General features: G+C 29.5%; 5 protein-coding genes across 5 annotated transcripts; 3 read left to right on the top strand and 2 right to left on the bottom strand.

Annotated features, from left to right (window-relative positions):
* Positions 1-214: 214 nt before the first annotated feature.
* Positions 215-2,793, top strand: LOC125064586 (corepressor interacting with RBPJ 1). The gene is made up of 5 exons (XM_047671706.1): positions 215-406; positions 614-708; positions 790-1,040; positions 1,537-1,789; positions 1,871-2,793. Exons 1-5 carry the CDS (start codon positions 335-337, stop codon positions 1,935-1,937), a joined length of 738 nt encoding a protein of 245 aa, XP_047527662.1. The 5' UTR covers positions 215-334; the 3' UTR covers positions 1,938-2,793.
* A 157-nt stretch (positions 2,794-2,950) lies between these two features.
* On the bottom strand, positions 2,951-5,447 carry LOC125064585 (T-cell immunomodulatory protein). The gene is made up of 2 exons (XM_047671705.1): positions 3,924-5,447; positions 2,951-3,579 (listed from the first exon to the last, which is right to left on the bottom strand). The coding sequence occupies exons 1-2, from the start codon at positions 5,260-5,262 to the stop codon at positions 3,149-3,151; spliced, it is 1,770 nt and encodes a 589-aa protein (XP_047527661.1). The 5' UTR covers positions 5,263-5,447; the 3' UTR covers positions 2,951-3,148.
* A 1,054-nt stretch (positions 5,448-6,501) lies between these two features.
* Positions 6,502-7,936, top strand: LOC125064919 (MOB kinase activator-like 4). Its single transcript, XM_047672231.1, has 4 exons — positions 6,502-6,663; positions 6,745-6,908; positions 7,000-7,209; positions 7,335-7,936. Exons 1-4 carry the CDS (start codon positions 6,610-6,612, stop codon positions 7,579-7,581), a joined length of 675 nt encoding a protein of 224 aa, XP_047528187.1. The 5' UTR covers positions 6,502-6,609; the 3' UTR covers positions 7,582-7,936.
* A 902-nt stretch (positions 7,937-8,838) lies between these two features.
* On the bottom strand, positions 8,839-9,885 carry LOC125064920 (ribonuclease P protein subunit p25-like protein). Its single transcript, XM_047672232.1, has 4 exons — positions 9,726-9,885; positions 9,448-9,632; positions 9,219-9,338; positions 8,839-9,079 (listed from the first exon to the last, which is right to left on the bottom strand). The coding sequence occupies exons 1-4, from the start codon at positions 9,819-9,821 to the stop codon at positions 8,959-8,961; spliced, it is 522 nt and encodes a 173-aa protein (XP_047528188.1). The 5' UTR covers positions 9,822-9,885; the 3' UTR covers positions 8,839-8,958.
* Positions 9,886-11,823: 1,938 nt separating this feature from the next.
* Positions 11,824-14,904, top strand: LOC125064661 (integrin beta pat-3-like). The gene is made up of 3 exons (XM_047671820.1): positions 11,824-12,292; positions 12,438-12,598; positions 13,480-14,904. Exons 1-3 carry the CDS (start codon positions 12,040-12,042, stop codon positions 13,609-13,611), a joined length of 546 nt encoding a protein of 181 aa, XP_047527776.1. The 5' UTR covers positions 11,824-12,039; the 3' UTR covers positions 13,612-14,904.
* The last annotated feature ends 545 nt before the right edge of the window (positions 14,905-15,449 follow it).

Here is a 15,449-nt window from a genome sequence, read left to right as displayed (position 1 = left end):
TTGTACTGGTTATATTTGATTACTACGAAGATTTGTTAATTTATTTTCAAACTAACTTATTTAATACTATTTTAACATTATTATAAAATTATTTTCTTTTTAAAAAATATGTACGAAATTGTTGATAGTGTGTACTCGAGCATATAAAACTGACCATAGACATCTATTACCCGCAAACATTTTGTATCTAGATTTTTTTACAATTGACATTGCAAACAAGTTGACAAATCTAACAATTTCTATTTTCTCAGTTCTTTCTTTTCTTACCTATTTGATAATTCATTTTGTTGTTTGTATTATTGTTTAGCAGACAAAAGAACAACAAACTTACAAAATGGGGAAAGGATTTAATAATTACATGTGCAAGAAGTTTTTCCATCCAGCGTCAAGAGATAATTTAAAAAGGGTAAATATTTCGTATTAATACACACAACTACGACGTTGTCTTTCGTCAGAAATGTAGAAAATCTTGTTCTTTTAATCAAAATTTAATTACAAACGTCATAGTAATGTTTACATCGATCATCTAAAATTTCATTGTTAGAAAATGTTGTATTAGTGTAAATACAATTCATTTTATTAAATAAACTAAAAATAATACATAAATCATTAGGTATGGATGGCCGAACAGAAAACTGAAGCTTATAAGAAAAAACAGGAAGAATTGAGAGTACAATATGAAAAGGAGCAAGAATTACATGAAAATAAGTAAGATTTCCAAAATCTAATCAAATAATTTCAATATACATTTAATTTGAAGTATTGTTACAAATAATTCTGTTTTTTCAGAGCGTTGCTAAGTAAAGATAGTAAAGACAAACTGAGCTTAAATTTCATGTATGAACCTCCACCTGGAGTTAAAAAAGAGCGGGAACGAGAAGACAATGAACCGGAGTATAAATTTGAATGGCAACGCAAGTACAATGCACCTAGAGAAAGCTATTGTAAAGGTGACAATGAAATTAGAGATCAACCATTTGGAATTTTGGTCAGAAATGTAAGATGCATTAAATGTCACAAATGGGGTCATATAAACACAGGTAAAGCATTTTTTCTACTAAATTAATTCTATGTAGTCTGAAGCTTGCATATTAAGCTACAACCACAAGGCTTGTTGATCTTCCTTACATCTCATATATTTCAGCCTTCAAAAAGTAGTAGGTGTAGGTGTATTTATGTAATAAGTAATTTTTTGATTATATTTTTGCATTGACCTCATTATTAAAATGCTGCAAGTTCAATGCTTTACAGCAGCTATAAAGCAGAATTCAGACTTCTTCATGATAATATTATCTAGTAAGTTTAAGTCCCCTAGGATTGCAAAATAATCTAGCAGATCTACTGCTAGCTAACTGCATTTATAACTCAGCTTACTTGAGCTCAAATATAACTAACTATTGTAGAAACTTGAAATTATTATATTAGTCATCAGTTTCACATTTACTAAATTTTTGATTTGATTTCATTAAAAAAAAAAATAACATATTATTAATTCATTTCAAACAATTAAACTAATATTTCCTTGAAAAATTACAGATAAAGAATGTTCAATGTATTCTCTGTCGATGAGCGAGGCAAGAGCTCTGCAAGCTTCAGCTTCAGTGCCTGAGGAAGAGGAGGAGAAACCTGATGTGCCCACATTGATGCAACAAATGAGAGATACAGGCCTTGTAATGAAAGCTGGAGCTATGCCTCTTGCTGCAAATAGGATTGTTGATAATGACTCGTCACTTACTGAATCAGATCTCTTAAGTCAACTGACAAAGAAGCAGAAAAAGAAGCTATTAAAGTAACTATTTACTAAGTTACTAACAATTGTATTTGTTTAATTATTAAAAATAGTTATATAAATGATTTTATTTATTTACAGGAAACTGGAGAAACTTGAAAAGAAGAAGGAGAAAAAGCATAAGCATAAATCTTCTAATAAGCATTAAAATGAAATGTAATAAATTAACATAAAAAACAAGCTGTTATTTATTATGTTTAGTAAAGTAAATAGAATTGAGTATATAAGATATAATAGCATTAGCAATAAAAGTACAGTTAAAACCGTTTATGGCGACATCGTTTAGAACAACCTATCGGTTATAATGACCAAAATCAAACGTCCCGGCTGAATGCTATATAACTGTCTTATAAAAATATTGCTTTTTACGAGACTGCTTACTACGACATACTGCATAAGACGACCACATTTGGCTAATGTTTTCGAAAAATTATATCTGTAGAACAACCAGCTGATCAGTATTGTAAACAATTTGAATAGACACAGTGTAATTTTAATGTTAATCAGTCAATGGCTATTATCGTAAAAGTAAACACGTGTCGAGTTTAGGCACAAATTAAAGGTTTAGGGTCTTTTGTAATTCTTAGAAACAAAAGACACGCATTTGTACACAAAACGCACCAAAACACAGTGTTGAGTTAATTGTGAAACTGTCAACATGTTGGGAGCAAAAAGAAAGCAGATTAATATCGAAGAAAGGTCGCGTATTATTTCAAAGTTAGAGAGCGATATTAATTTTAATAAGCGTTTTGATTGAAATAAACGAAATATAATTTAATTTTATACATTAATATATTTTTCCTATTAATACCTATAACCTACACATTAAATAATACCACTTCTTTAAAAAGTAAGCAAAACCGGTTGTTACGACTAAATATGAGTAGTCCCTTCAATGTCGTTATAACAGATTTTGACTGTATGTGCAAAATTTTCACTGAAACAATTGAATGAAACTGGTTCAAAATAGAGTGGCAAATTTGAACCACATAAACAAATTAACCTACATAAAAGCATATAAAAATACTAATTAGCTATTTTATAAAACATTACAAAAATACTTAATCCTGTATTAATTTGTCCTTTAGTTCTTTTTTTGATAAATATGAATTTAACTGATATAAATATAATACATTTAAGGAAAATAAAAAGTCTAAACTTGTGTATATCACAGTTTCTTTGTTCATTATCCTATCATAAATCTATATTACTACAAGATCACTTGTTTACATAATTTGCAAAAAGAACACAAAAAATACTTTTATTATAACAAGATCCTTTAAAATATTAAATATAATTTGAATAACAATTGATTTTTACATAATTTTAAAATACCTACACTATAAATTTACATACAAATTATATTTTAACATAAGTCTTCTCATCAATTTCAATGATGTCTTGTCTGTCATTTCTTTCCTTCCAATGTAGGTAAAGTACACAGCCAGTTATGATAATAATTATGGCAGTTAAAACAAACACACTTTTGAGAATAACTTTACTTGGTGTGACAAACAATTGTGCTCTCCATTGGGAAGAATCATTTGGTGGAGCAGGAATTAAAACAATTTGAGAATTTGGAATTATCTGTGTCCAGCTTTTAGAGTGCCCTGAGAGACCAACAGTTAGTGTATCAACAAAATTTGGAGTTCGATCTAGTCCAAATATTGAATATGGAAGTTGTAAAGCAAAGTATGCTGACTGTGGTAATTGTGCACATACTCCTGTTCTATAAGTGCCTTCTTGTGACCAGGTATTATAACCAATTTTTGGACCAGGTAAATTAGTTCCTGAAATTAAGAAAAAGTACCATATTATTATTACACAACAAAACAAAAATATTGTTTTTATCTTTATATATAATTCTTCAGTGTGTGACTGAACTTCTACTATATGACAGATCAGTCCTGACTTTTTTTTTGTGTATGGTGAATGAACACAGTAGGCAGCACTGTGATTTGGCTTCTTATTTTAACTATACAAAGTTGGGATGGCCAGCAGTTTTCTTTTAGATTCTTGTTAACATTAAAAGGTTTTATAAAAATAAATATTAAATTTGAATTACTCTCTTTTAAGTCTATAAATATAAAAAGAATTACACTTTACTAGAAATTAATTGTATAGTTTTCCTTACCAAATGTCACTTTCCTGCTATACAGAGTTCCATTAATAGTGGGTATTTTCTCATTACTTAAACCAGTTACAACAATAACTTTAATGAAATTTGTGTCATATTCTAATTCATTCCTGAAAGCTTTCATTATATACTTTTGTGTTGAATTTGTTACATTTTTCTGTATGTAAATAACATCTAGAACACCATCCATATAAAAATCATAAAATGTAGCCAAAACAACATTATGACCAAAGGAAGTAAATTTTTCCCACTGAACTTCAAAGGTCCTATGAAATTTACATCCCGGGTAGTTACATGGCACATTATGAAGAAGAAAGGCTCTAGTGTCTTTGTCATTAACTGGGCTAAGGATCATGAGAATGTCGGGATATCCATCCATATTATAGTCTCCACTGCGCATTGTGATTGTATCCAAGTAAATTTCATCTCTTGGGGGCACAAATCTCCACAAAGATCCTTTTCCATCATTGAAATCAATGTGCAAATCATTCCATTCTTCATTGTCATAGATTAATATTGTACTATTTATACATTCCAGGTCATAGCAAACTGGTATCACTAAGAAGAAATTTCCGGAAAGTGCAACATCAATAAACAAAGCTTGTCCATATATAGTAGGGTGGCCAATCAACAAATCAATACTGTTACTATAACGAAATCCATAAGGTACCTCATTTAGCCAAATTTCAATATCTAATGCAGTTGTCACTAAGAGATCTGCAGCATTATCATCATTAATATCTAAGAACGAATGAGAGTGTGGCAATTTTATTTTCTTTGGACTTGACTCAGTCATCATTATTTCTTGGGGGGTAGATCTTGTGTTATCAAATACCCAAAACACTCTCTGATTTTGAACATTAATACCAAAGATATCCAAAATCATATCTCTGTTATAGTCTAATACTAATGGATGGCCAATTGTTATTGCTTTTATTAGTAGAGCATCTGAACAGTTTAAATTAGGCATTCCACCCCATAAAATTCTTACTTCATGTATATTTGAACTCACATTTTGAATTTGAGTTGTTAAAAGTATATCCATATAGGCATCTCCATCATAGTCTCCCGGTACAATACTAGTAATATTCAAATTGCTAAAGCTGCATGTATAAACTGAAGGTCGTAGAAACGGTTCTTTGTCGTGAGCTAAAAATACTTCTACACTAGAACCATTTATGATGAAAGCATCAGTCAATTCATCTGAATTAAAATCTCCAAATGCAGCAATTAGTCCCTCATTCTTATTTCCAAAAGAACTTGCTGTCATATCACTTATAACTAAGGAATGGATGAAAACCACATTTGACAACACCAAATAAATATAAATAAACATTTTGCTTACAAAACATAAGGCCTACGTTTAGATTAAAGTCTTAGAAGTAAGCACTTTAATGTATTATGTTAAAATTGTTTAATTTTATAACGAAATTTTAAATTAAAGCAAATATTTATTTCCATATCATAAGTACATTACACTCAATTAAGATATTAAATTATGAAGTCATGTTACAACACAACAGCAATAGCTTATTTGATATTTGACTTTAAGCTAGTGTTGCATATCGATAGTCTACTATCGAGAGTTAAGGTGTCAGCGATAGTATCGATATTCTATCGATAGTATTGCCACGTGTCAATTTTATCGATAGTATCAACCATTTTTTCACCTAAACTATCGATAGTAGCGCTGCTACCAATAGTATTACTTACTGAGTGCTAGCGATACTATCGATAATATTTATAGTATTGCCGTAATCAGTAATATTGCTCACGGAGAGCTATCGGGACTATCGATAGTATTGATCAAAACGATACTGTAGATAGTACTATCGATATCCTGAATAGTTTTCGTGGTCATTTATCGATAGTCAAACTGTCGATAGTTCCGCAACGCTGCTTCAAACTCACAGTTAAAGAGAAAGAGCATTTAAAATTAAACAAAATATTTACAGTTCTCTTATGGATGCTTTCCACTAACCACTCACAATGGGCATGCTCTCGACCGCGGTTTTTTTAACGGTCTTCTTTCGTCGTTTTATGTAAAAAAAGTACTATTTCTAGAAGACGTGAAAGAGCCACAGACTGGCAGACATAGTTACTTTCGCATTTATAATATTATTATGGTATAGAAATAAATGATTAAAACTTGGATTGTATAAAAAAAACATACGTTTTTTATTTTTATTAGTAATTTAATTATTTATGAAAAATGTATATTATGGCGACAGTTGAATAAAAAATATTCATATAGATGGAGCGCAATAAGACTTTAGAAACTACTTCTAGTTCTGACAAAGAGTGGAATACCATTTTACGAAATCACGATTCTGAAAAAGGATTATTATCATACATCAATACTTCGCCGAATTTCTCAACGTCTTCTTGACCCAGCTTTTCGGAAGGGTCGATGTAGCTCAGCTTTAGCAAAAATAATGACGTTTTTATCAATACCATAACAACCGTGCTCATTAAAATAAAAAATAAATTATTATCTCCCACCAACTTAAGATACCTAGGAATTTAATCTACATTTCATAGACCATAGTTACGATAGGCGACAACTGTTTCTGTTAACTGTTACTATCTATGAACTTAACCACAGACGTCAAAAACGAGGACAACGCTTTTAAAAATATATGTTGTTCAATGTACAGTTTGTGATCAATAACATTAAACTAAAATGGCTGATGTTATATTAAAGCTTAAGCGTAATCGCCCAGGTTCTAAAGCAAAGGTAAATAATGTGGAATAGATTTTATAACATTATGTTTCGTTATTGTTCAAATAGCGTCTTATAGGATTCGTATTTTTTTAGGATTTTTGCCGATGGCCTGATGAGCCATTTGAAGAGATGGATAGCACTCTGGCGGTTCAACAATTTATCCAACAAACTATCAGACGCGATCCTGCTAATTTAGAAGCAATACTTAAAATGCCAGAAGCGCAGGATGAAGGGGTGTGGAAGTATGAACATTTAAGGTACTGAAATTATCATTATTGATTGTATGTATTGACATAGAGATCTTTTATTATTGAAGGTTTTGTTGACAGCCCTTCTTTTTACTTTCAGACAATTTTGTATGGAATTAAATGGATTAGCAGTTAGATTGCAAAGTGAGTGTAATCCAGAGACCTGCCCTCAAATGACAGCGACTGAGCAATGGATTTTTCTATGTGCTGCACACAAAACACCTAAAGAATGTCCAGCTATTGACTATACAAGGCATACTCTTGATGGGGCTGCTTGTTTGTTAAATAGCAATAAATATTTTCCAAGCAGGTATAAAGCAGTTTATTTAAAAAACTAATTAATCTCACACCAGTATTAAATATTTTATCATGTGATTTTTACTTAGCATGATGTTTGATTATTTTAAAATAATTATATTTTCATAATTCTTTCAGAGTCAGTATTAAAGAGTCATCAGTGGCAAAATTAGGATCTGTATGTAGAAGAGTCTACAGAATATTCTCTCATGCATATTTCCACCATCGTGCAATATTTGACGCATTTGAAAAAGAAACACATTTGTGCAAGAGATTCACAGATTTTGTTACAAAGTACTCAATAATCTCGAAGGACATTCTTATACTGCCAAAATTGGATGATGAACCACCAATCACACAACCGGTTGGTGAATCGGAAGCTTGAGACAGGATTTTAGGACAACAATGTCAAGAGTTTCTCAAAATACTTATTATTTTAATAGCAATATGTAAATTATTAAACATCTCAATTACCAAGTAAAGAAAAAACATTTTTGTATTTTTGTGTATATTTAATTATTCAAGTGTATGCTTTTCTCCACTATGCTTAGATATTATGACATATATTGGAAGTATTGGTATATTTTATCCAATAAAGTTATGATTAAAAAGTACCAGTGAAAATACTTTTTAATGTATTACAAAATACCATTGAGGTTTTTCTCAATTGACAATGTAGCTATTATTCTCTATAAATAAAATCTGCAATATAAGTACAATAGTTTTTTGTTGTTATTATATTTTCCCACAAAAAAATTAGTCTGCATGTAAGTTATGAATACCATAAACTGTCAACTTATTTAAATAAGAAAATGTTCCCTACTATTTGTTACTCTCTGCTATCCTGTAAGCAGGTGAGTGTCAAATGTCAGAAGCAATGTTGACTAATAATTATAACATTTATAGGATATGTAATGGCAATATTTCACAAGTGAGACATAAAGTGAATTCATACAGAAATGCACTGCTGTACATATTGTTGGGAAAATGACTCGCCTCTTGGAGAGGTTTGTTACTGTTGGTTGGTTGCATTTAGATATGGGCTATATGGGAATATCGTTAAATATATCCAGGTTTTGAATGCAATGAATTATAAAATAATTAAGTTTTTAAACTTCATAATGGCTTGCCCAGACTTCAAGTCAAGATCTTTTAAGAATCTATGAGAAATGAATGTATGTGGTCTTCCATTGAATGGCTCATCCATATCTGATATGTATTACGGTTGAGATCAAATAACTATTAATCATTGCTTTATTTAATAGCATTAAAACAGATACTATTTTAAATGTGTCTATATAGCATAAATATTAACAAAATATGTAGTAATATCTTACTTAAAAAACAAGGATTTAAATAAAAAATATCATCTGTTCTCATGTGCGAAATAGTTGTGTTTGGGAGTCAATTATTTGTATTATGTAAATATTAATTTAAATAGTGACTATTTTCATAATATTATATTCACACATCAAGTAATTCTTATAGGTCTTTCATTTACTGAAACATGGCACATATTATATTTTTATAGATGAGTAAAACAAAACATTCATTTTATCAAATCTTTTAAATATATTAATATGACGCTTTTCTAATACTCAGAAATGATATTTTGCATAACTTAAAATAAAATTATTCCTCATACTGTTTCTAATATATATAAATGTAATGGAAACATTTTGGTGGAAAATGTCAATAATGAATGAAATAAAAAATTAAAAACTTTAGATCTCTTATAACTTATAATGTAACAAAAAGCATATTATTCCTGTGGATCAACCTTCTTATGCTTGAAAGGCTTTTTTGTTTTGTGTGATTGTTGCTGCTTAGAATTATTGCTGGGAACTTTTTCCCAAAATTTTTTACTTTGAAGGGTTTGGTATCTGAAAAAAAAATCGAAAATTGTAATACATTTTTAAAATATTCCTATAGTATAGTATAGTTGTTCTACGAAAAATAGAGTTTAATTTATGATTATGTTGTGTGTTGGTAATAAGATAAACATGTCAATTTTCAACATACCCAAGTTGATTAATATCTGGTATTTCCGGAATTGATAATAATATGTGTATAACAGGTATTTGACGTTTAACAACAATTGTTTCAAGTCCATCTATCTTTGGTTCCCAGTATTCTTCAACACTGAAAATACACTCATGAATAATGAATAATTAAAACAATTTGTAACCATTTTAAGATAGTTGTCTGAAGTGGTTACTATTCTTTGTAATTAAATTAGAGATATATATACCTTTTATGAGTTAACTTCGTCACTTGATGTTGAATGGAAAACTGTCTCTTTATAATTTCGGCGCATGAGATGGCCTTAGCAATAGCAACTCCAGCACCACTCCATACCACAGCAGTGGCTCCTTTATCTTCAAGTATTCCAATTGCATGAGAAATCAAATTAGTCATTTTGCTTCCCCCTTTTACCTATATAATAAAGAGTTATTCAGTTAGTATTCACGTTATACAGTATAGTCTCGTACAATTCAATACAGTAATAACCTCGTAAGTTTTTCAAACCTGCATCCATAGGAAGTTTTCAGGAATATCCTTGATGGGAATTTTATTTCGCTCCATTTCTTCTTCGACATTCTTACCTTTAAAGTAATTTTCCATGTAAAATTATTAAATATGCTATTTATTTTTCAAACTTTATAGTTAATTAGATGACAATGGCATGTGTCACTTATGTGACTTTGATAGTGTAGTACATAGATAATACATTTGTACTGAAAGTATAGTAGTAGTAGGCTAGTAGGTAGTGAGAGCTTAGTGTGAACTACTGAACATTGCTACGGAGACCGGACTAACATTAATCATTATCAAAACCAAAAGTCCCAAATCAAATAGAGAAATGACCAAAACTCGAAAACGTAGTAAAAGAAAAAATATATTATAAATTAATCATTAAATTCAATTAAAAAAACTACAAAAATAGTGTTGTACAATATACTCTTATAAATAATTTAGAATTATTAATAGCCCATGATAAGACCATTATTTCGTATTATATTTTATAATATTAAAGCAAACGAAACCATTGTTACGCCTGCTAAATAAAAAGAATAAGATTTATTGATAACTCTCGATCAAATATCTTATTCTCAATTTCAGCTGCCAGTATAGAGAAAATTGGTTAATATTTCGAAAAATGTGCCAATAAACAACACATTATCTAAGAACAATTACCTCGTCAAAATTCGTAATAAAAATATATTTCGTGAATAGCTACCCAATATTACCTTGATATGTTCTCTTAAAAATATAGACGTTTAAAAGTTACGGTATTACTAGGTAATTAAGATTACTAAGTAAGTGCTAAGTATAATAATATTTATATTTGGCTATTTTGTAAACCATGTTTTGGCTTTTTGTTCGCTTATTTCTTGTTATCTACACACCGAAACTGGATGCGGGGTTTACTTAAATTTAGTTCATTTAAAATTAATGGTAATTGAGATGGCAGAACATGTGAATCTTAGCCGATGATTGCAGATTCATGCTCAAACAAGTACTACTAGATATCATGTGCTTCGTGCTAATTTGTGTTTATAATTCATCCCGTGAAAAACATCGTGAGAAAAAGCTACTCTTTAGAATATAAATAGAACACACAAAAGTACTCTTGAAATTATAAAGGTTTGATAAAATGAGAACCCATAATCTGAAACTTTAGTTCAATCTATTTATCTCTAAGTATCAGTTATTGTTTATAATTATATCAACTTCCCACCGGATGTATTAGGCATTAAAAAGAAATATTATTCTGAATAATGAGACCCAAATGAGACCTGAATGACACCAAATATTATTAATAATTATTACAGTATCTAGACCTTAATAATGTTAATACACAGTACCGCAAGTCTTACATTTTTTGATGTTCTTGACCTAATTCAAATAAACGTAAGACTTGTGGTAATCTTATGCGTTTATTAAAATATGTAAATTAATATAACTGACTTTTCTTTGTAAAATAAAAGATAATAGAATAAAATAAAGATTTTTAAGATGAACCAAATCAATAAGTTGTATCTTTTTATTCGAACGAAATTATCTTTTTATAATAAAAATATTATTAAAATACAAGTTGTCATTTAGAAATCGTTTACACAGATAGGGATGCGAAAATTTGAAGAAAAGGTATAAATTAATATACAATTAATAATTATCTAAATAAGTGTTGTATGCAAAAGTGCCACTGGGTATTTATATAAGTAGTATACTTATGCGCATAACCTTTATTGCAATTGAGAAGCTTTTTTTTTAAATGTTGTTGTGGTATGTGTAAATCTGTTTACTTTTGAAAATTCGTAACCATAATTTACAAAGTTCAATATAGTGTACTGACTAATATATTATTATAATAATATTACACTGATAACATATAGTTATACTTTACAATTATTTATTACATTATACATTTGACATGAAATTGTATTATAGTACCTCTTAGTAAGTATACAAGGTAAAAGTATTATATTTAGATTAGTCTCAGATACAAAGGCATAAATAAATGATTTTTAATTTGCTCTATAAAATAAAAAAATTTGATAAATTTTAAAAACTTTATGTAGAGAAATTTAAGAAGGTAATTATCTTGGATAACCGATGGTTACTCAGGTAATACTCCATCGATCATCTAAAATGTATGCTAGCTTTGTAGAAACATAATTCTAAAACGGGAGATACAAATAAGCCCGCTTGCGTAATTAGGTACATAGAATCATGTAAAGGTTATCGATTGCGATATAAAAGCATAATATAAGTCATGGTTAGGCAGTTATCGAAAAACATTATTAAGCGTAACATAAATTTGGATTAATTTTTGAAAATGAAAACTTGCAATAATGTCAATTATATACAATTTTGTCTGTATCTTTTCGTCGTAGTTATTAAAGCAAGTAGTTTAAATATTATTAAAGTGGATGAACAAGCAATATGTGGAATTAAAATGTCATGTCTAGAGTGTCTCCGATTAGCTCATTGTTCCTGGTGTCCCATTGAAAATAAATGTTTCTCAGAAAAAATGCCAACATATGAAAATTATTGCGAGACAGAGAAAATTCGTCACCCAAACTATGAAAGTAAGTTTTGATTAAAGCGAAGGCAAATTTGTTTATACGGAAAATATGTAATTACATAGAAGAAAATTAGCATTTAATTATGAATTAAATTTTGCTAATTTCTTTGCTAAAAGTTAGAATTTTGCTAATCTCTTTTATTTTTTAGTGAGTTTAGAAGATAATGCTATTTGTGCCTGTGCTGGTGGTAAATTGGAAAACAATTGCCACCGCCCGGGCATAGCAGGAGCGGAATGTTCAGGTCGTGGATCGTGTATATGTGGGCGATGTTTTTGTAATGTTAATCCTGATCCTGCTCATCCGAGCAAGGTTAGTTAACGGCAATTTTATATTACATCATGAAAACTTAATTACATATTAAAATGTTATTTTAACCTAAAAAAAACTAATTAATTACTAAAAGTTAATAAAATCTAACACAAATATAATGTTGAATCTTCAGACAGATATTGTTTCTATATCGAGAGGAAATGTAAATTTTTATAATTCGGCAATGGCGTTCTATCTAAATTACCTACTAATTAAGTAAGATGGACTGTGTATGCAGTCCATCTTACTTATATTGGATTTTTAAACTTAGTCATATATTTTTTAAAAGGTACCTATTGTTCGTATCTCAATTTGTTCAAGAAACTTTACAGATGTTTAATTATTATAAGTATGTATGGCGTAGATAATTTAGGAAGCACTCATATGGGGTGATACCTCATTATTAAAATATGCAATTCATAAACAATCTATAAATGTCGACTTCAGCATGATTTTCTTAGTATACGACTACTTAATATATATGATGCAACTTTAAAGCACTTTTATTAAATTTTTTTAGTGGCTTACTGTCAGTGATTCATTTATCTGGTAAATTTTTAATTACGCTTTATAAAAATAAAAATAAGGTATAATATTAAAATACACATTATTAATTGTGGTTTATAAGTTAATGAAATATAACGAAAGAATTATCATTCATTAATAGAGTTATTAGATAAATCGAAGATCTTCAATGATTTATACTTATTTAAAAAAAAATATATAATGATTTAGCGTTATTATAATTATGGTTTATTTAATCCGATAGACGGGTTTAAAGGATTTTTAGGAATGCGATTTCATCTCTCGAGTTATGGGATACGAAAAGATGACCCGAAAATAAAAGTAAACAGGTGAATGTTTCGATATTTTCTTTGCAGGCTATCATGGGAGAATATTGTGAATACGATAACTTCTCTTGTGATGATCCAAAATGCAGCGAAGGACCCTATCATATTTATGATTTGATGGCGAACGAACAAAATAACTATGAAGAAATTGAGAAACAGTAATTTGTTAAGAAAATGTATTCATAAACTCATAGTATTTTTATATAAGCATATTTGATAATTGTAGGTAGCTGCCGATTTTTTAATCTAGATTAAACTATTTTAAAAGTTACAATTAATGTATTTCTAATTATTTCGAAAGTAGAAATACTTTCGGATTTGATCTATGATCAATCGATATCGTTTTAGTTAAATAAAATACTTAGTCAAAGTAATAACCCCATGCAGTGGCTGCAATAAACGCGTCACACGAAGAACTTTATACTCACCAGATTCCTGATAATACTATGTTTATTAAAAAAAAACATATTTTTTAACATCGAACCCAATGATATATATATATCTTTACATATATATAAAGAAACGTGGTTCCATTAATAATAAGGTTAAAAAATTTCGGAACTTTGTGTACATCGTTTTCTTTCACGGCGATCACTTAACAAGTCAAATAATATTTTCTCGTATATCGTCTTACAACTACGAGCCACGCATTCGCGGGCTATATACATATAAAATACTAGTTGAAATGTATTTTTAATTGTGCCGAATTTTTGACGTATAATATTTAAATTATTAGGAGTCACAGAAAGTCTAATGCAGATAGCATTAGACTTTCTGTGACTGTTGGACTGCAACGTAAAAAATCGGCGGCAGGAGTTTTAGAGCTACGGCACGCTAAGTCACAAGTGGCCGCCACTAAATGCGACCACAAGTGGTTAGGTCAAATCACTAGACGCAATCACTAATCTTCTACAATTTGTGGCAGTTGATTAATTTGTTTTGATACTTAACTAAACAAATTAATCGACACATTACTAACTTCAAAATTGAGCCTTGGGCAACATTTTGTGCTACTCGGCCTAAAACGTATCAACGCCGCTGTCAAGCGAACCCGTGACGCTCCCCGAATAAACTGCATGGGTACCGCTGGTTTTTAGAGGGTTTTCCGTAAGTATCGCAACAGGTGAGTCCCACATATCTCCAATTCTGTGTTAACGTGCTCGAAAAGAGTAAATGTAGAACAAAACAGGGAAAAACCGTCTTATTTTGGGTTTAAGCTTGTTCCGTACCAAATTTTATCAAAATAGTTCAGTAGTTTAGATGTGAAGGATAGACGGATAGGTTACTAGGTATTTATAACTTTATTCAAAGTATATAATATAATTCAAGCTTGATAATAATTCTCCAAGAAATATATTTCTCAATAACTTGTAAACATCTAATTATTTCTCGTGACAGATCAAACTTTAAAAAAAAAATATGTACATATGTATATGTATTCGTGCCAGTCTTAAATAGTATGCCAAATAAAATAAGATTAATTAAAGTTTAACAAATTATTAAACAATTAATTACAACAATAATATTATAAGTACATAATAAAGTAAAATAAATAGTTTCGATTATAATCATTATATGAAATGTGACATAATTAATTATATTATCCTATGACATAACCCCGTATTGGAGGCTAAGGTTACTCGCTAACATATATTAGGACAATTTAGCAAAACACTGTATGTCAAAGTTATCGACAAATAAAATTGGCGTGGGAAGTTAGATATCAATGTGATCTTCATCCCTTCGGAAGAAGTCGCGCTTCAATTAAGAAATTGATATGAGTCGGGTGTCTGTCGCCGATAGCTCATCGGGTTCAAGTGATGTCTGTTATGGTTACGCGAAATTAGATTTCAACGAGTCTCTTTTCTTTTCTATTACTTTTCTGAGCTTTTATTTCCGCGAAAACTTGAACGCGTCCTACTATTTATCGGTCATAACTTTTAAATTGATTTAAAAATTAATACGTAAGGATATTTTATTTATGATTTAAATAACATAAT

Source organism: Vanessa atalanta, chromosome 6 (assembly GCF_905147765.1).
Source record: "Vanessa atalanta chromosome 6, ilVanAtal1.2, whole genome shotgun sequence".
Lineage (NCBI taxonomy): Eukaryota > Metazoa > Arthropoda > Insecta > Lepidoptera > Nymphalidae > Vanessa > Vanessa atalanta.
The sequence above is the reverse complement of the archived record's forward strand: the minus strand, read 5'-3'. Positions and strand labels throughout refer to the sequence as shown.

What these genes read in the sequence shown, in the direction of transcription:
- LOC125064586 (XM_047671706.1), top strand. Translation starts at nt 335, where the DNA reads ATGGGGAAAGGATTTAATAATTACATGTGCAAGAAGTTTTTCCATCCA. An exon ending in CAAGAGATAATTTAAAAAGG is followed by an intron (nt 407 to 613) that starts GTAAATATTTCG and finishes ATAAATCATTAG; the next exon opens with GTATGGATGGCCGAACAGAA. An exon ending in CAAGAATTACATGAAAATAA is followed by an intron (nt 709 to 789) that starts GTAAGATTTCCA and finishes CTGTTTTTTCAG; the next exon opens with AGCGTTGCTAAGTAAAGATA.
- LOC125064920 (XM_047672232.1), bottom strand. Translation starts at nt 9,821, where the DNA reads ATGGAAAATTACTTTAAAGGTAAGAATGTCGAAGAAGAAATGGAGCGA. An exon ending in AAAACTTCCTATGGATGCAG is followed by an intron (nt 9,633 to 9,725) that starts GTTTGAAAAACT and finishes TTTATTATATAG; the next exon opens with GTAAAAGGGGGAAGCAAAAT. An exon ending in ACGAAGTTAACTCATAAAAG is followed by an intron (nt 9,339 to 9,447) that starts GTATATATATCT and finishes GTGTATTTTCAG; the next exon opens with TGTTGAAGAATACTGGGAAC.
- LOC125064661 (XM_047671820.1), top strand. Translation starts at nt 12,040, where the DNA reads ATGAAAACTTGCAATAATGTCAATTATATACAATTTTGTCTGTATCTT. An exon ending in TCGTCACCCAAACTATGAAA is followed by an intron (nt 12,293 to 12,437) that starts GTAAGTTTTGAT and finishes TTTATTTTTTAG; the next exon opens with TGAGTTTAGAAGATAATGCT. An exon ending in ATCCTGCTCATCCGAGCAAG is followed by an intron (nt 12,599 to 13,479) that starts GTTAGTTAACGG and finishes TTTTCTTTGCAG; the next exon opens with GCTATCATGGGAGAATATTG.
- LOC125064585 (XM_047671705.1), bottom strand. Translation starts at nt 5,262, where the DNA reads ATGTTTATTTATATTTATTTGGTGTTGTCAAATGTGGTTTTCATCCAT. An exon ending in TAGCAGGAAAGTGACATTTG is followed by an intron (nt 3,580 to 3,923) that starts GTAAGGAAAACT and finishes TCTTAATTTCAG; the next exon opens with GAACTAATTTACCTGGTCCA.
- LOC125064919 (XM_047672231.1), top strand. Translation starts at nt 6,610, where the DNA reads ATGGCTGATGTTATATTAAAGCTTAAGCGTAATCGCCCAGGTTCTAAA. An exon ending in GCCCAGGTTCTAAAGCAAAG is followed by an intron (nt 6,664 to 6,744) that starts GTAAATAATGTG and finishes GTATTTTTTTAG; the next exon opens with GATTTTTGCCGATGGCCTGA. An exon ending in AATAAATATTTTCCAAGCAG is followed by an intron (nt 7,210 to 7,334) that starts GTATAAAGCAGT and finishes TAATTCTTTCAG; the next exon opens with AGTCAGTATTAAAGAGTCAT.